The following is a 20,193-nucleotide window of genomic DNA, read 5'->3' as shown; positions in this document are numbered from 1 at the left end:
CTTTGAGATTAATAATGACCATGTTTATTGTGTAGTATGCTTCTAGTGACACTTCTAAGTTCTAATATACCTACTTCTAGCTGAAAAATAGTACAAAAACATTTAGCTAAAAGAAATCTATGTGGCTAATTTATCTTGGACAAATTTCTGCTCATGTAAAGAATGAGCAAGATATTATAAGATAAGTATCCATAACTACTAATCCACATGATTGATATTCAATGTTCTAAATAAATCAATGTTGTTAATTTTTATTTTGTTTATTAACCACTTATGAGTGTATATGTTTCTGGACCAACACAAAATATGAAGCAAGGAGCTCATGGTGTCTATGGATTTAATTGTGTGGATGTTGTATGATGATTATTTGGTCTGTCTACATTGGTATCCACAAAAAAATATCCATAGCCATCATTCAACTACTATTCTTCAGCTTAATGTCTAGATATGCTTTGTGAATCCATGGAGACCTATCCACAGTTTTTCTATCCACTAAACTTTGTTTTTTTTTTAAAGTGAATAGTTTTGGTTTTAGGTTCAAGGGTTTATGTTCTAGGATTTAAAATTTAGAATTAAAGGGTTTTGTACTTATTTGGTCTATGTTGTGTTATGGATAATATGTTATGGATAAAGATCTAACCAAATTTATGTATGTATATTTTGTATGAATAAACACAAGTAACTATCTATTAACAATACTGCAATTGATTATCCACTTATAATTGAACAAATGTTCAACGACTGATGGATACTGTATAATCTAAAAATTCATAAAAAATATAGCAATATGTATCTTAAAATGTAGAAAATATATAATCATAACATATTTTATATAAATAAATAGAAAATTTGTTTTATGATAACAAATAAATATATTTTACTTTGTTAAAGTGTTAACAACAAAAAAGAAGAGAAAAAGAGAGAAAAGAAGGAGAGAAAAAGAGGTAAGTTGTTAGTAAGGGCAAAAATGTAAAAGGAAAATGGACACATAAGCAAAAAACTTGGAAAAGTATACCATGAGTGGAAATTGGGTTTTTGTGACAATACTTTAGGAGAAAGTGGGTTTTCATGACATTTGCTCTTTCTTTAATAAGTAGAAAAAACAGAAAACGACGTCGTTACGCGAATCGCTGTTAGAAAAAGAGCGACTGTGGTGACGGCGGAGAAATATGGCGGCGTTGATGAAGTCAGTCACCGTCCGAGCTCTAAAATTCTCATCGGCGGCGAGTTTCAGGTCAACCCGATGCAGCAAAACCCCAACACTCTGTATCAGATCATTCTCCACCGTTATGTCACCACCGTCCAAGGCCATCGTTTACGAACAGCACGGCTCTCCCGATTCTGTCACCAGGTTCGTCCGTATACACGTTCACTCTGTTCTTGCTTATACGTACGCGTAATCTCAAATATTTCAACTCTTTCTCTTTTTTTTTTTGGTGAAGACAGATTGGTGAATCTCCCGCCGGTGGAAGTGAAAGAAAACGATGTTTGTGTTAAAATGATCGCCGCGCCGATCAATCCCTCTGATATCAATCGAATTGAAGGTTACAAATTCTCCATTGTTTCCTCTTCTTCTCTAATTCATGAACATTGTTGTGATTAGTGTATGTTAATCTAATTAATTAAGAGTTTTGTGATTTAGATAGTGAAGTTTCAATGTTGAGAAAATGATGATTGTTTTAGGTGTGTATCCGGTGAGGCCACCGGTACCAGCGGTTGGTGGTTATGAAGGTGTTGGTGAAGTTTATGCAGTTGGCTCTAAGGTCAATGGTCTTTCTCCTGGTGATTGGGTCATTCCATCTCCACCATCTTCAGGTAGGAGGAATCTGAAACTTGGATGTTAGTTTGTAAAACAGTTTAGTTATTGGTATCCACTTTTGAGTTTTTGAAGCATGGTGATGGAAATCTCTCTGGAACTAGGGACTTGGCAGACGTATGTTGTGAAGGAGGAGAGTGTGTGGCACAAAATCGATAAAGCGTGTCCAATGGAGTATGCGGCGACGATCACTGTTAATCCATTGACGGCTTTAAGGATGCTTGAGGATTTTGTGAACTTAAATTCTGGTTTGGACTGTTATCTTATGTCTTTGATGTAATTACTCCTTACTTGCTTTTTTTTTTTTACTAACCAAGTAATCAACTGAAGCAGGAGACTCTGTGGTGCAGAATGGTGCAACAAGTATCGTGGGTCAATGTGTGATCCAGTTGGCAAGACTCCGTGGCATCAGTACCATCAACATTATTCGTGACAGGTGAAGTATATTATGAATATAAGATATTGGTTACGAACAATCAAAGCGGCTCTTGTCAAGTAAAACTGTCGTGTGGTAGGGCTGGGTCGGATGAAGCAAGAGAGCAGCTGAAAGCTCTAGGTGCAGATGAAGTGTTTTCAGAGAGTCAACCCAATGTAAAGAACGTGAAAAGTCTTTTGGTAAGATTTATGTTTAGCAATTCTATCGCAGAAATTGCTGAGTATCTGAAGCTTTAACATATGTGTGTTTGTTGTCTAGGGTAACTTACCTGAACCAGCTCTGGGATTCAACTGTGTTGGTGGAAATGCTGCTTCTCTTGTGCTCAAATATCTCAGGTGCAGTGAACATCTCCGTTTTTACATACTTCTAGCTAAATGAATTACCGCTGTGCTGAAGGTAGTGGATACATAAATGTTTCAGGGAAGGAGGAACCATGGTAACATATGGTGGGATGTCCAAGAAGCCAATCACTGTGTCAACAACATCTTTCATCTTTAAGGTAATTGCTAGATCATTCGAAAAAAATAAACTGGCATCAGTGTGATTTAGAGTAGTAAATTTAGATCTTCATTCATAGTTGAAAAAGTACCCCAACTGCACAAACCGGTTTCTCTCACTTCAAATTCGTTGGGTGTACATGATCTATGGCTTTTGTGCACTGTGTTAAAGTTTGATTGCCCTACAGGATTTGGCCTTGAGAGGATTCTGGCTGCAGAGTTGGTTGAGTATGGGTAAAGTAAAAGAATGCAGAGAGATGATAGACTATCTCCTCGGGCTTGCACGAGACGGAAAGCTAAAATACGAGTGAGTCCTTTTCTTAAATAAAGATTCTTAGCTCCCTTGAAAAACTATCTTCGGCTACCATATAAACCAATGGTTGTTTTCTTCTGACAGAACGGAATTGGTTCCCTTCGACGAGTTCCCTGTTGCTCTCGATAAAGCTCTCGGGAAGCTAGGTAGGCAACCTAAACAAGTCATCACATTCTGAAGATTCCTTCGTGTGAGCCATGTTAGTGTTAGCTATTACTGTGATGATGCATGATGGACTTTATTATACGGTATCTGCGTCCTCTTGTCTAATGTATCAATGAGAACGTAAACTTCATTAAAACCAAAATAAATAAATCGTTATGCTTAAGTTCAGATTGTAACTCCATGGTCATGTGTTAATATATTACTCTGTTCAAACTTCCAAATTATTAGAAGCTGACTTGGTTTCGAGGTGATGTTGATTTTAACCTAAATTTAGAGATAAGCTTTGTAACTGTTCGAATCAAACCAGAGTTGTTTCACATCAGGTTCAGCTTAGTAGTTAGTAGATTATAATAATTACTAGTTTTTTTTTATTGAACAAAATATCATATGATATACATTTACCAAATTTTAACATTAACCTTTTTTAAAATATGGAAAGCATGCCTACTGCTCACCCCTAAACTTAACCGGAAAAATTAGATGGACTAGAGAATCATTAAAGCCGGTTTCTTTTATTGATCATGAACAGCTCAAATGTTACAAAGGAAATCTCACTTGCTTGGATTGCAAGTTAGGGTTCTTTTAAGGTGAGCTTATGTACAGTATAAGGTTCTTGAGTTTGGAAGTTGTGTCTTGCTTGGCGGTTGAGATCACTCTTCATATCCTCGAGTTGTTGACCATTCGATATGGTTTGTTTACATTATTGTCGGGAGAGAATCTTCCTTTTTCAGTCTTCATTTTTTTTCCTCTCCGCTCCAAGTTGGATGATGTCTTCCGAACATCCTTGGTCGGTCTCTTGACCAATGGATCTCCGAGCTAATCAGGCTTTTTCCTCGAAACTAGATTTCTTATTGGACCGCCAGACCCAAAATATAAAAATGGTTTATTCTTGGTTCAAAATCGGGTTAATCGATTGGTGCTAAACCACTCTCTTACACCTACCACTGGATTAGCCAAAAACAAAAGAGTATTAACGAGACAGCCACCTTCGTCTCTCTTGCCGATAGCAACCCTACTTGCTCCGATTAGGTTCGTCGCTTTGTCCTCTGTATCCTAACCAGTTGCTTTCTTTCTGTGTCCCTTGGGCTTCAAAACCATACCTTTCGTTTTGATAGAAACATGATCTTAGCGTAACTGCTTTGTAAGAAAAAGCTCCTTAAGATCATAGTTTGATAAAAAAAAAAACAAGGTTTTCTTATGAATTTGAAAATTCATATTTGACTCCAGTTGTTCACTGTACTTCTCCTTTCCCATAATGAAGAAGAAGCTGTCACTTGGTAATTCCCCCTCGTCCTGTATTGTATTGATTCAAGAGTATATATACAAGTATATTAGGTTTACATAAGGACATAATTGGAATATTACAGTATTCATATTCTATCACTCACCCGCAGTCAAAGCCGGATTGTTCATGACGCCGAGAATGGACTTGAACTCCATGAATAGAGGTGTGTGAAGACCCTTTGTGAAGATGTCTGCATATTGGCTTGACGAAGGTATGTGTAGAACACGGATGTGACCGAGAGCTATCCGCTCACGTACAAAGTGGATATCGATCTCCACATGCTTCGTACGTTGATGTTGCACCGGGTTGGAGGAGAGGTAGACAGCGCTCACATTGTCGCAGTAGACAAGTGTGGCAGTGGTGAGGGGACAATGAAGCTCAAGGAGTAAGTTGCGTAGCCACACCGTTTCAGCAACCACATTGGCCACACCTCTATACTCTGCTTCGGCACTTGATCTTGAAACTGTGTGTTGCCGTTTGGAAGACCATGAGATGAGATTGTCACCATGAAAAATGCAGTAGCCAGAGGTGGAGCGTCGCGTCGAGGGACAACCCGCCCAGTCAGCATCGGTGTAAGCCGTTAACGAGGAGGTTTTCGTTGACGTGAGCTGCAAGCCATGCTGAAGTGTGCCTTTAACATACCGAATGATGCGTTTGAGTGCAGTAAAGTGTGAGTCTCGTGGATCATGCATATACAAGCACACCTGCTGAACAGCATATGCAATGTCTGGGCGAGTGAAAGTGAGGTATTGAAGAGCACCTGCTAAGCTGTGATGTGTGCTGTGGCGCCGGTATCCATATACCAATTGGAATCCTGCGGATTCTGCAGCGTCATGGTGCCGAAGGCTTGAGCAATGTTTGGCGGAATTGCAGTTGGCATCGGAGGTCCAGTTGGCACCGAGGAAGGATACGCCCCGAGAATACCATTGTTGTGAGGCAAAGTAGTGGAAACATGATACGCCATTGGAGATGGACGCCACTGTTGTTGAGTCCACGGTTGCTGGTGGGGTGGAGCTGGCCAGTACGATGGTTGTTGCGGCATCCATGAGTTGTTAATGTTGTGGTGATTGTTGTGTCGACCACGTCCACGGTAACCGTTGTTGCGACCACGACAACGTCCTCTGTTTTGATGTCCACAGTTGGTTTGAGGAGGAAAGTGTTGCGGAGATGAATTGCGATTGTCGGTCGCATGAGATGACGGAGGCGTTGATGGACCTGCGGCGGTGTACAGCAGATGAGGTGTAGAGGTACCAAGAGGAGCAGAAGTTGCCTGTTTGGAGGGTTTGTTGAGACGCTCTTCCTCCAGAAGCAGCATAGACCGAGCAGCACCAAACGAGGGGAATGGTGACTTGTGTTTGATGACATTGTGAATGTTATCAAATTTGTCAGAAAGCCCATTCAGCATATGTATCATCAACGAGCGCTCAGTGATAGGAGAGTCGACATTAGCAAGCAAATCAGATATTGACTTGAGTTTTTGACAATAGTCATGAACAGAGAGATCACCAATCGTGAAGGATCGCAGCTCGTTCTCTAGTTGAATTGCTCGGGCTTCCTTATTATCACGGAACAAGTTTTCGATAGTGACCCAAAGCTCACGAGCAGTGCAACGCGATTTGAGGACCGTGTCGAGAAGAGAAGGATAGATCGTTCCATAGATCCACATTTTGACCAGACCATCACGCTCTTTCCAGGCCGTGTCTTGAGGAGTTGCAGGTACCGAGGTTCCATCGAGATGACCAGAAACACTGAAGCTGAGACAGTGAGTCTCAAATAGTTCACGCCACTCATCATAGTTCATCTTCTGCATATCAAGGACCAAGGGAATGTAAGACTTGATGTGTGTCACACCAAAAGCTTTCTCTGCCGGTTGAGCCATTGATAAGGTGAACAAGAAACAAGAGAAGACTGACGAGAATTGAAGAAGAAACAAAGACGAGAAACAGAGCGTAGGAGCAGAGGAAGAACAGAGGAAAAGAGGGAGGCGGCAGTTTAAAAAAAATAGGGTTTTTTTTTTAGGGTGGCTCTGATACCATGTCACTTGGTAATTCCCCCTCGTCCTGTATTGTATTGATTCAAGAGTATATATACAAGTGTATTAGGTTTACATAAGGACATAATTGGAATATTACAGTATTCATATTCTATCAGAAGCTATGTTATTGCAGGTTTCATAGCTCTGCTTCTTGATAAAACTAGTAGAGGTTGTTGGAATCAAACCTTTGATTAATACCTAAACTTGAGTGAATAATCAGAGATTGAACAAGAGGTGAAGAAGATCAAAGAAGAAGATAGAGGAAGAAGAAGCGACGAGAATGAGGGAGAAAAAGTGGTAAAAGGCTTTGGGCCATTAATATTGTTGTAAGCCCAAAATGCTAAGTGGATATTAGTGGTTTGCAAAACCATAGGTTAAATGCTAAGTGTGGCATATATATATGATGTAAGGAGTATAATGAATCTTATCCAGAAAGTTTTAAGAAAACAAAAGAGCTAAGCGGCTGAAACTAAAAAGTTAACATGGTATCAGAGCGAGGAATTAGGTTAATCTTGGTGATCTTCAAGACTTGAGGGATTTGTATCTGTTGAAGGAATTATGGAGTCAGAGGGTAGTTCAATAGTAGAGAAGAAGAAGCAGTGTAAAATATGTAAGAAGTTCAATCATGGAGCAGACAACTGTTACCTTACACGTCGATATGAAGTCCAGTTTGCCTCCAAACAATTCAGACCAAGGAGAGGGTGTTTTGTTTGTGGGAAACCTGGACACTTTGGAAAAGACTGCAAAAGCAAACAGATATGTCAGAGTAACAAGAAACAACAAACTCAAGAAGAAGAGTCAGCCCTGTTTAACGCTGCTCACGTCGGAGAGGAAGTGAGTAGTGAAGAAGTATGGCTAATTGATAGCGGAGCAACTAACCACATGACCAAGGAAGAGAAACTTTTCACAACTATTGACAGGTCAGTCCATATTCCTATTAGGGTAGGAAATGGTGCTAGATTAATGACTGCTGGGAAAGGAAACGTCGAAGTAATAACAAAGCGAGGAATAAGAGTAATTAGAGATGTATTCCTTGTTCCAGGAATAGATAAGAATCTCCTAAGTATACCTCAGATGGTAAGAAATGGATACCAAGTGCTATTTGTGGGAAACAAATGCATAATTCATAACCAAAATGGAGATAAAATTGCTGAAGTAGAAATGGTGAGGAAGGCGTACACGTTGAGAATGCAAGTTGCTGAGGAAAGTGTGAGAATAGCAAGAGAAGAAAGCATATCAGAATTGTGGCACAAGAGATTGGGACACTCAGGCTTTCACAATTTACAAAACCTTCAAACAAATCAGATGGTAAAAGGGTTACCAAAGTTTAAGGTAATCCAGGATGTGTGTGAAGCTTGTGTTAAAGGGAAGCAATGTAGAGTAGAGTTCCCAAAGATGTCTGAGACCAAAAGTGCAGATGTGTTAGAACTGATTCACACTGATGTGTGTGGACCAATGCAGACACCTTCATGCAGTGGAAGTTTATATATTCTCACATTCACCGACGACTATTCACACATGGTGTGGGTCTACTTCTTGAAACTGAAGTCAGAAACTTTTGCCACATTCAGAAAATTCAAAAACTTGGTTGAAAATCAAACGGGAAAAAGGATTAAGAAGGTGAGATCAGACAGAGGAGGTGAATTCAAATCAGAGCAGTTCTCAAGGTACTTAGAAGAGAATGGAATTGAGAGACAATTCACAGTGGCATACTCACCTCAGCAAAATGGAATTGCTGAACGTCGAAATAGAACTCTGATGGATATGGCACGAAGCATGCTGAAGGACAAAGGAATGCCTGACAAGTTTTGGGCTGAAGCCACATTTACTGCTGCATATCTCCAAAACAGACTCCCTACAAAAGCCTTGGATCTTAAGACACCCCTTGAAGCTTGGAGTGGCCACAAGCCCTCAGTTGCCCACCTAAAGATATTTGGGTGCATATGTCATGCCTGGATCCCTGCAGCAAGAAGGAAGAAGCTTGATGACAGATCAGAAAAAGCTATACTCATGGGGTACAGCAGTGTGAGCAAGGGATACAGGATATATGTTCTAAGAACACAGAGGATAGAAGTGTCAAGAGACGTCATATTTGAAGAGACCAAAAGTTGGAATTGGGAAACCCACGAAGAAGTAAAGGAACAAAGAGAGGCGGTACCCAACAATATCAATACCAATCAGAAAACAAGTATTGAACAACAAAGAGAAAGGGACTCAAGGCCAGAAATCCAGTCAAGTGACAAAAATGAAAGAGGAAATGTTAGTCCCATACCTTTTCAACTAAGTGATAGTGCGCCAGAAGTGGGCAGCTCATCCCGAAAAATCCACAAAGTGAAGAAACTAAGTGAGATATATCGTGATGAAGAAGATGTAGGGAATGAAGCAAATCAGGTTGAAGAATCTTGCTACTTTACCTGGGAAGAGCCAACTACTTTTGATGAAGCCATGAGTAGCAAGGAGTGGAAGATTGCAATGGGTGATGAGATTTACATCATTAACAAGAATGAAACATGGGAACTGGTAAAAAGACCTACAGATAAGAAAGTTATATCAGTCAAATGGATATACAAGGTCAAATCAGATGAATGTGGTCAAATGAAGAAATTAAAGGCAAGACTAGTGGCAAGAGGGTTTACACAGACTTACGGGGAGGACTATGGTGAAACTTTTGCACCAGTTTCTAGACATGACACCATAAGGACCCTCATTGCTCTAGCTGCACAAAACAAGTGGAATCTGCATCAGATGGATGTCAAATCAGCCTTTCTAAATGGGGAAATTACTGAAGAAGTGTATGTGGAGCAACCACCAGGCTTTGAAATAGAGGGAGCAGAAAACAAAGTTTACAAACTAAAGAAGGCCCTATACGGCCTGAAACAAGCACCAAGAGCCTGGTACAGCAAAATCGATTCATACTTTGTGTCACAAGGGTGCAAAAGAAGTGATTGTGATGCAGCCATGTATACTCAAGAACTCGAAGGTGAAATCATGGTAATAAGCTTATATGTGGATGATCTTATTATTACAGGGAGCAATGAGGATATGATCAAGCAGTTTAAGTTAAATCTAAGTAAAGTTTTTGAAATGACTGACATGGGAAAACTCAAGTATTTTCTTGGGTTCAAGCTAACTTACATTGAAGGAGGAGTGTTTCTAAGCCAACAAAAGTATGCTAAACAGTTGCTGACCAAGTTTGGTATGGAGAACTGTAATAGCGTCAGCACGCCACTCTTGCCAAATGTGAAACGATATGATGATGGAGCTGAGCTACAAGATCCAAGAAAATACCGAAGTATGGTAGGGGGATTACTGTATCTTGCTGCGACGAGACCAGACCTTGCTTTTGCAGCATCCTACCTGTCAAGGAGCCTTTCAAATCCAAAAGAAGGAAACCTACAGGATGCTAAAAGAGTATTAAGGTATGTAAAAGGAACAGTTGAGTATGGATTAAGGTTTCAAGAGATGCACCAAACTGAGTTGATTGGATTCTCTGATTCCGACTGGGCTGGTTGTAAAGAAGATATGCGTAGTACTACGGGAATGTGTTTCACCTTAGGAAGTGGAATGTTTACTTGGCAGACCCAGAAGCAGGACACAATCGCTCAATCCACTGCAGAGGCAGAGTATATGGCATTGAGTGCGGCCACCAACCACGCAGTATGGCTGAAACGTTTACTGGATGAATTGAAAGTAGACACCAACAAAGGAGTTCCCATTTACTGTGATAACACGTCGGCTATAGCGATTGGAAGAAATCCTGTTCAACACAGGAGAACTAAGCACATCCAGATTCGTTATCACATTGTTCGTGAAGCAGAAAAAGAAGGAGTGATTGACTTACGTTACTGCAGTGGTGAAGAACAAATCGCCGACGTACTGACAAAACCTCTTGGAACAAAACACTTTGAAGAACTCCGATCTAAACTGGGAGTGGTACCAAAACCGAACGAGCGATGTAGCATCGAAGAAGATCATGCTCAAACCACTATGGCTGAACCTGAGTTGCATGTCACCAAGAAAAATCATTCTATGGAAAACCAGCATAAACAGAAAAAGAAGGGGATAGAGATGAATCCGGAAAAAGACACCAACTCGGGAAATAAGTTGAAATCTTCAAGGGAAGAGGTGATGAAAAGAACAAGAGACTCACCGTTGAGCTACGCAGACGTTGTGAGAGGTGTGTCTCACATGGGAATCAAAATCAACAACAAAGATTTGGAGGAAATAAAGATCAAATCTCAGCCTGGGAATTTAGAGATTAAATCAGAAGGTTTGAGAGGGAGTGTTGGAATCAAACCTTTGATTAATACCTAAACTTGAGTGAATAATCAGAGATTGAACAAGAGGTGAAGAAGATCGAAGAAGAAGATAGAGGAAGAAGAAGCGACGAGAATGAGGGAGAAGAAGTGGTAAAAGGCTTTGGGCCATTAATATTGTTGTAAGCCCAAAATGCTAAGTGGATATTAGTGGTTTGCAAAACCATAGGTTAAATGCTAAGTGTGGCATATATATATGATGTAAGGAGTATAATGAATCTTATCCAGAAAGTTTTAAGAAAACAAAAGAGCTAAGCGGCTGAAACTAAAAAGTTAACAGAGGTTAGAGAGACAGAGAGGTATATTATGGACTCTCAAAAAGATGTGACTGAGGAAAAAATAGCTTGGAGTAAAGAAGGTTGTGTTCTAAGATTGAAACTACTCTTTGCTGATTTTTTTTTGTTCTAAGATTGTGTTCATTATAGATGTTTCAATCAATATTGTTTATGGATGTCAGCGATTCGAAAGAAGGTGAAGAACTCCGAGTCCATAGCATTACAGAGATATAACATTGATAGTTATATCTTACTGGACCTTGATAAGGTATTAGATGATGCCTATTGCTCTTTTCGACCGGTTCCTGCTGATTACGATACTAGGAAACAATTGGTGAAAAAACTTAATGCAATGGCTATAGATATCTATGGTAATATAAGATTTAACTTGTAGTCTTTTTTTTTATCTTCTCTACCTATATCGAAAGTTCGCATAGGTTTTTATTTATTTTTGTGTTCATTAGGTAATTCAGAAGAGAGCAGGCATGTCCTTGAGGCGTATGGATCTTTCTTGATGGATATGTATACCTCTCTGAGTGATTTGGATGTGTCTGTTGTCTTTAGTAACGGAACATCTCAACTTCCTCATGAAAAGAAGCTTCAGATACTCGAAAGATTTGCGGAAAAGCTCCGCTCGTTGGAGGGTAAGATATTTGTTCTATTCTTGTTGCTGATTCCATTACGGGAAATGAAACTATTAGTTTTAGTGTTACAAGTGAATGTAACATTCTCAAAATGATTTTGAGTTTCATCTTCTTACCTACACTTTTTTTTTTTTTTTGTAGGGGAAGGCTTAGTTAGGAATGTTGTATCTATCTTCACTGCTAGGGTGCCAATTGTAAAATCCACTGATCAAGGGACTGCTATTGATTGTGATGTGTCAGTCTAATGCAAAGACGGCATTTTAAGTTCACAGATCATTCGTATTATATCTCAAATTGATGACAGGTTTCAGAAACTTTGTTTGTTGGTAAGATTTCAGTTTCTATATATTCTAAAGGAAGTCTGTGGATATATTCATATATAGTTTGCATATTGTTCAAGTGCGCTGTCAATTGTTTAGTACCAATGTGACTATTCTTCATGTGTTAGGTTAAGCGTTGAGCCAAAGCACATGGGATTAACGATGCGTCACTCCAAACCCTGAATTCTATATCTATCACAATGCTAGTCGCTCATCATTTACAGGTCAAACGTAGTTACTCATGTTGGATTATTTTAGGTAGAATCTTGAGGGTTTGGTTCATCTCTCTCTAAAACTCTAGTTTGCTTCTCCTTTGTCTTATGTGGCAGACTCAAAATCCTCCCATTTTACCTCCATTCTCTACACTTTTTAAAGGTGATTAATATACCACACATAAGACAAAAGAACTATATACATAGGATGGTTTTGATGGGGTCATTTAGTTAAATGGCAGAGTCATCAACATTTTACAAAGTCTCTTTGAGCTAGAATTACATTACTGATCTAAATTATCATCTTTTTTTCCTCTTTGTCTTTGCTTATGTCTTTCACAGATGGAATAGATCCTCCTAACGTGGAGAGAGGACTCAAAAGTTCTTGAACTGGGGAGGACGTAATCAAGAATCTCTCGGTAAACTGTTTGCATCATTCTTTATTAAGGTGCTGTAAATCTTCTTTTACCTTTGAACCTAAACATGCTTATTTGTTAATTGTTATAATGAAAATATGTTTTTTCCTGTATTGCAGTTGCAATCTGTAAAATTCCTTTGGAAGCAAGGGCTCTGCGCCAGTGTGCTGAAAGGTCTTTGGATATCTAAAAGGAGGAAAGGAGCTCTTATTAATGTAAAAAAATCTCTACTGTAAAATTACATTAACATTCTTCCTTTTTTCTCTTATCACTTCAGTTGATTTATTTATTTTTGTTTCATTCTGTGTTGTTTATATAGGTTGAGGATTTTACAGATGTTTCTAACAATTTTTCAAGGGTGGTTAGTGCCAAAGGAGTCGAAAAGATATACATATCGATTAACAAAACTGTAGATGACATTTTGGAATTGCTCAAAGGTAAGATCACTGGAACAGATCTCAAACACAGCTTGTTTGAACAACAAACTGTTGTTGTGGAGCCTTGTCCTCCTGAGTCGCCACTGATCAACAATGGTTGCTCACAACAACCTCATAACAACAAAAGAAAGGAGATTGATGGCCATGCTGAAGAACATCATAACAAAAGAGTCTGCTTGGTAAACGAATACAGAGCTGTAGGAGGAAAGGGTGGTTTGGTGAATGTTGGCAAAGAACCAATGCATGTTGGTCTGTGGCATGAGTACAGTCGAAGTTTAGATCTGCCACCACCGCCAGCACCTTATGATAAAGTTCTTCATGAGAAATTTGGTCTTGACTGGTTAGGGTTTGTGTAACTTGTGTCTTAACATATTATATTAACATGTTATTTAGTATACAACTCCATGGTCATGCATGTGCTAATTTTTTACTCTGCTCATAGAGATAACTATAAAATTATGAGAAACTGACTTGGTTTCGAGGTGATGTTGGTTTACCTTATGTTTGTGTTTAGTTTTGTTGGAATCATACTGAAGTAAAGAGTAGATTTTTTTCGCCTTGGTTTATGGATGTTAGTGATTTGAAAGAAGGTGAAGAACTCTGAGTTCATAGCATTACAGAGACATGACATTGATAGTTATATCTTAATGGACCTCGATAAGGTATTAGATGATGTCTAATGCTCTTACGTTCAGGAAAGGACCCAAAAAATCAATACATCTTGCCAAAGATTAATATACTCTAAAAATCTTTCTCAAGCTTAACCTTTATATGGTTACCATCTGTAAGGAAATGTGACTTGATATTCTCCATCTATATATACCCGGTGCAAAAACTATAAAAGTGTTACACAGGAGGGGAAAGTTGAATAATCTTGCAACATTGTTCTAAGGAGATGCATATAGAGATGGAGAATATCTATAGGGCACTGATTTGATTTTTTAAAAAGATTATTCAACTTTCCCCTGTACAGTTCATATCATCATCGTTTGATATCAGGATACATGAATGAAATGACTGATAAAAAAAGATATGTACTATCTATTAAAGTTACATACCCGTTTGTTAGGATATGTGACTTGACATTCTCCATCTGTCGTGGTATCTCCTCAAATACAGATGCAAATATATCTTTCTTATCAACGTTATGATGAGCTGACGTCGCGAACAAGGCAACAGCCCCTGTGACATTTGTATGGCAAATATTTTAGAGTTAATTAACAAAAATGCCATGAACAATATAAAAAAATTAGTCAAAATGCCACTTTTTCCCTTTTTTTCCACAATGCCACAAACTTTACATAAAAAGACATAAATGCTCCTCGATGAACACTATGCTGCTGATAGACAAGATACAAATGATGGACAAGATGCAGATGATGGACAAGATGCGGATGATAGACAAAATAAGGATGATGGACAAGATGTGAATGATGGACAAGATGTCGATGATAAACAAGATGCATATGATAGACAATATGCGGATGATAGACAAGATGCGAATGATGAAAAAAGATGTGGATGATGGACAAGATGCGAATGATGGAAAATATGTGGATGATGGACAAGATGTGGATGATGGCCCACCCTAATCCACATCATCTTTTAGTCCACCCTCATCCACATCATCTTCTTTTGGTTCATCACCTTCTTTTGGTCCATCACCCTCTTTTAGTTCATCATTATCCATATCTTCTTTTGATCCACCATCTTTTTTTGGTCCACCATCACGACACTTTACTCTTTTTGTCTAATTATCTTTCATATACAACTTATGTTTAATAATATGGATAACTAATTTGAACTTGTGGACAACTTCGTTAATGTAATTCTCGTAGACAAGTTATAAAAATGATTTCGTGGACAAGTTTATGACTTACACTAATAACTTGTCCATCATATCTCGTCCACGACAATCACTCTCTTTCATATAAGGTTATTTTCGTCTTTTAATCACATGTGAACAGTAAAAATGTGGCATTTTTAGAAAGATAAAGTAAATGTGGCATTTCCCAAAACTTTTATAAAAAATGTGGTCTTTTTGGCAAAAAATCCCAAGATTCTAAGGCTGGAGCTAGCGTATATATATTATGAGCAAAATCAAGAAGACATGTATATACCTTTTTAAACTTTCCATTTCCGAGTACAACCTTATGAAACAATCAGTTTGTTCATACTCTGCTTAGTTTTCAAAAACCCAAAAATTGAGAGTTAGAATAAGAAATAAAAATTACATGACATATGAATGAACACTACAAAAGTACTTGATAGTGGTTCTTCAATCAGTCTATCTTTCTGAGGCCATTTTATTTTTGTGACACTTTTTTTATAAGTCGTCTTTGATGTAACTTCTTTGTTGCAACGCATCACATACATCATTATAACGGTGTGTCAAATAAAATAAAACAACAAACATACACATCAAAGAGAAGTAGAGATCGCGATATGAGCGAGTTAGGAGTTGGGGACCTGATAATGGTGCATCAATTTTTCTCTCTTGTTGATGTCTAAATCAGTAGAGATTTGTTTGGTGGAAAGATATCGAAATTCCTTTTATAAATGTAAGTCGAAAGCACAGAAATGTTCCACAATCTCAAAATGATAATACAAGCAGAGAACTTCTAAACTCATGAGAATTAATTAATGCATCTTTTTTACCCTTGTTGTAATTTTTTTGTTTTTTGTTTTTGTTTTATGTTAACATGTAGAACCTCCAAAATGAACTGTCCACTACTTTTTAAAAGCATTTGGATCCAACTTCGGTATATTTCTCACTTTGCTAATAATAGTCACTTGTCCACGGAGCTTCGAATTTTAAACAACTGGGCTCGGCTCTAACCAGTACACGAAGTTGTCTGATCAGTGTCATCTCATCTTTGTATTTTCTCCGGGTGGCGTGACAATTTTGAAGAATTTTTAAACATTCTACAGAAAAAAGAAAAACAGAATTGGTTCGAAAACTGAGGAAGTTATATAACTAGAAACCATAGTCAAAGAGCTCAAGTCCATTTAGGTTTACTAAATTGTACTCGATAAATACTTAGGTTCACTTTATCTCTTATTTCTCAACCAATCATAATGTTTTATCTAATATTTTATTTGAAAATATAAAATAAAATTAAATTAAAAAGTAAAAATAAATTAAGGAAACAAATGTATACTTTTATAATTAGAATGAAATTATATATCGGTTTGGGTTCATAAAATAACAGTTTAAGTTTTTAATTTTATAATAATGTATACATATTTTATTTCCTTATTTTAGAAGGGGTGAATGAAGAGATTCACCCTTAGGTGAACCCAATTATGGTTCATTATACTCACTCATGGACTTTCAATATTTTTCATACTAAAGAAAAAAGGAAATGGTTTTGTTGACTAATAAAATGCCTATAAATTGTTTCCAAATGCATAGTTTATAGTCAAAGATAAAAGAAAAAAATCAATTATTATATTTCTAATAAATATATTAGAATAGTCAAAGATATAATAACTTTCCTTACTGAATACCTCACCACATAGAAAATTAAAAAATAGAAAAATATAATTATATTATTGACAAATAAACTATTAATTATGTTAACAAAAATAAAAAAATAAAAGTCAATATATCATTGAGTTTAATTTTGGAAAAAATAAGTTCAAAATATTAAATAATAAGAAAATTTAACTTATCTCTCTATTCATTTTTTTTCATTTTGAGCGAAATTTAATCATTATGTCGACCATCTTTTAATGGTTATAATTAGTTGGTTACATTGCATATTAGTCTTCTAGGTTCAATGAAGTTATGGTATATAATTAAAAGAGTTAACATAATTTATTATCAGTTAACATAATTTAAAAACTTGCATGGTGTGGATACTCTACTAATATAAGTACTCCCAAAAATCTATATCCGCTTTGGATTAGATCATTGTGTTTTCAGAGCCAATTCTCTCCTTAATTCTTTCCTTGTGCTTCACATTTGGCTTGGGTTCTGAATTCTGAACCTTGGCTTGAAACATTTCTTGAATCTATGCTAAAAACATTTATTGAAGCATTTGAACAGTGATTGGAATATAACTGATTATTCCTAATCGACTCTAATTGTTCACAGTTCTAATGGTTTTAATTTATTGCAGGGTTAGTAGCTCTGTTATGGCCTCTCGAACTATTGTGGCTGAAGAATATAATAATGTTTCAAGTCTTGGTGAATGAATATTACTCTCTTTTTTTCTTTCTGATATTGGTAAAATTGTGTTCAGGAGAGGTCTTAATCGTTTCTCCTTGGTTTATGGATGTCATGTCAGAGATTCAAAAGAAGGTATTATTAAATGACGTTTACTGCTCTTTTCAACCGGTCTCTGTTGATTACGGTACTATGAAGGAATTAGTGAAAAACCTCAATGCTATGGCTATAGATGTTTATGGTAATATAAGACTTACATGAAATCCACGTTATCATTTTAAGATTGGGAAAAACAAAAAACTCAGCGTGCAAGGTTTTAATTTGTGTTCATTAGGTAATTCCAAAGTAAGCAGCCCGCCCTTGAGGCGTATGGGTCTTTCGTGATGGATATGTTTTCTAGGCAGAGTGATTTGGCTATTATAGAAATGTGTAGAAAGAGATTTCTTCAATTGGTTCTAATCGTTACCAATCACAACCAACTGTAAACGCAACATTTGCAGGTGATAGCGAGAGAACCAATCAAAATGTTGATTGATTCCCCCGCTATCTACTACTGCAAACGCTGTGTTTGATGGTTGTTGTGGTTGCTAGCGTTTGGCAATATTCTAAAATACGCTAGGCGCTAGTCGGGCGGTGCACCACCATTTAACGTATAGCTGTATACGCAGCTGTATATACGGGATATATACGGTAAATATATTTTACCAAAAATATATATAGATATGAAAAATTATAAATATATTATATATATAAATAAATCTATATAATAAAAGAACAAAATAAATATTAAAATCTCTGCAAAAACACTCATGAAATTGTCAAACCAATAGTATATCAACCTTAAATTGTCAAAAATACTTATGAAATTGTCAAACCAAGTAGTCTAAAACTCAATAATTGAAATAGCAAAACGAAAACAGAAAAATAAACCAATTTTAATCTTCAAATTCTTCTTCTCCGTCGACTTGTAGTATCAAAATTCAAAACTCAAAACTCAAACCTAGTTTAACGATGTTAAGTATTATAGTTCTATAATCAACAAGACAACAACGATACTATAGACATGATAAAGCCAAAAAGAGAAAGATCATATAATTGATTGTCAAAAAAAAAAAGATCATATAATCAAAACAAGAGAAGAGGAGTAAAGAAAACCTGAAGACTCTCTGAATATAGAATGAAGTTTGAGAAAAGTGTCACGGCAGTAGAAAACGAATAAAGCTTAGGGTTTCTTCAATTTATAGGTTTCGTTTTATAGCTTGATTGAAGGTTAAAAAAAAACAAAATACGGACGTATATGCGCTAACCGTATAATCGTTCGTATATACGCTATATAAGTAAGCGAATTAGACCAACCCGTATATGTTAAAACGCTTAGACTATAAACGGTACAGTGGGTCACCGTTTACCGTATACTCACCGTATATACGGCCGCATAGTCCGTATTTTTGAACATTGGCATTTGGTACCAATTATATAAATCAATTTTTACCGTTTGAAATCGCTGAATTTCAAAAACTCTTTCTCGCAAAAGTTTGTGGTTACGTGTGAGAATTTTTTTTAAAAAGGAAAATATATATCAAAAGATTTTAAAATATGTTATCAAACATTATTTATATTCACAATAATTCTTAAACATCATTTCTGGTGTTCATTACTTAATAATGTTCAATTTTAATGTTTTTTTCATTAATAGAGTTTTTGGTGTTTTTATAAAATTTTATAATTATAAAATTGCATTGTTTTAATAATTATTTGTTTAGCCACTGTCGTATGTGTTGATCAACGAGTCATAAATTAACACACCATTTTAACCGATAAATCAGTCGTTCAAAACGCTGAATTAAAGTTCAAATGGAAAATATCCGCTTCTGCAATCACAACCGCAACTGCTGCATTTAAACCTGTCAAGCCCTTACTAATGTAACTATTCTCATATGTCAGGTTAAGCATTGGGCCAAGGCACATGATTTTAACAGTGCCCTACACCGAAACCTGAATTCTGTATCCATAACGTTGCTAGTCGCTCTTCATTTACAGGTATCAACTCAGTATTATTTTAAGTTGTATATGCTTAAAGTTTGAACCAATCTGCTTCTCCTTTGTCTTGCGCAGACTCAAACTTCTTAAAATGGGGACAACGTAATCATGACTGTGTGGGTAAGAATGTTTGCAACCTTTTTCATTAAGGTACTAATCTTTTTTTGCCTTTAAACCCAAACACCAAGCTTCTGTACGTACATACTTATTTGTTGTATAATGAAATATATGTTTTCTACCTTGTAGTTGCAATCTGTAGAGTACCTTTGGATGCAAGGGTTCTGCGTCAGTGCAATGCATAGTCAGTCTTTGAATATCCAAAAACTGGGAAACTACTGGTATAGTGAGTTATGGGAACTTTGGCACTCCAACTGTACGTACCCCATCCTTATTTTGGTAGATCGTTTTACTAATATTGTTTTTGCTTAGCACAAGTTTACACCAATCACGAATGACGAACCATATATATTAAAACATAGTATATATAACAAATTCAGGATTTGGTTACTTTGGTTTAAGTGGGACTGAATGTATCTACCTACATATCTTGCATCTTATGTTGGATTTGGATTGGAGAATCTGTAGCTAGCTTTGTGTAACTTGTGTCTGAAGTTACCTTTTATAAATTCATGTTTTCTTAATGCCAATTCGCCTCGGATCCTTATACACACTTTCACTGAAAGATAAGTTAAATATATGATCGACCACCAATATATTACTTCAGATTCAGTAATATATTTTGGCATCACCCTGAAAGTAGCCATAATAGAATTATAGAAACTCAGATCTTTAAGAAATCTTTAGACCGGCCAGAA

The 20,193-nt window shown here is 36.8% G+C and overlaps 2 protein-coding genes across 2 annotated transcripts; one reads left to right on the top strand and one right to left on the bottom strand.

Moving 5' to 3' along the window:
- On the top strand, positions 1,093 to 3,395 carry LOC104790814 (probable trans-2-enoyl-CoA reductase, mitochondrial). Its single transcript, XM_010516597.2, has 10 exons — positions 1,093 to 1,351; positions 1,447 to 1,544; positions 1,684 to 1,815; positions 1,921 to 2,064; positions 2,150 to 2,252; positions 2,332 to 2,431; positions 2,511 to 2,587; positions 2,673 to 2,751; positions 2,938 to 3,056; positions 3,147 to 3,395. The coding sequence occupies exons 1-10, from the start codon at positions 1,170 to 1,172 to the stop codon at positions 3,238 to 3,240; spliced, it is 1,128 nt and encodes a 375-aa protein (XP_010514899.1). The 5' UTR covers positions 1,093 to 1,169; the 3' UTR covers positions 3,241 to 3,395.
- On the bottom strand, positions 5,276 to 6,391 carry LOC104698891. Its single transcript, XM_010414273.1, has one exon. It carries the CDS (start codon positions 6,389 to 6,391, stop codon positions 5,276 to 5,278), a length of 1,116 nt encoding a protein of 371 aa, XP_010412575.1.

The sequence above is a fragment of the Camelina sativa genome, chromosome 6 (assembly GCF_000633955.1).
Source record: "Camelina sativa cultivar DH55 chromosome 6, Cs, whole genome shotgun sequence".
Lineage (NCBI taxonomy): Eukaryota > Viridiplantae > Streptophyta > Magnoliopsida > Brassicales > Brassicaceae > Camelina > Camelina sativa.
The sequence above is the reverse complement of the archived record's forward strand: the minus strand, read 5'-3'. Positions and strand labels throughout refer to the sequence as shown.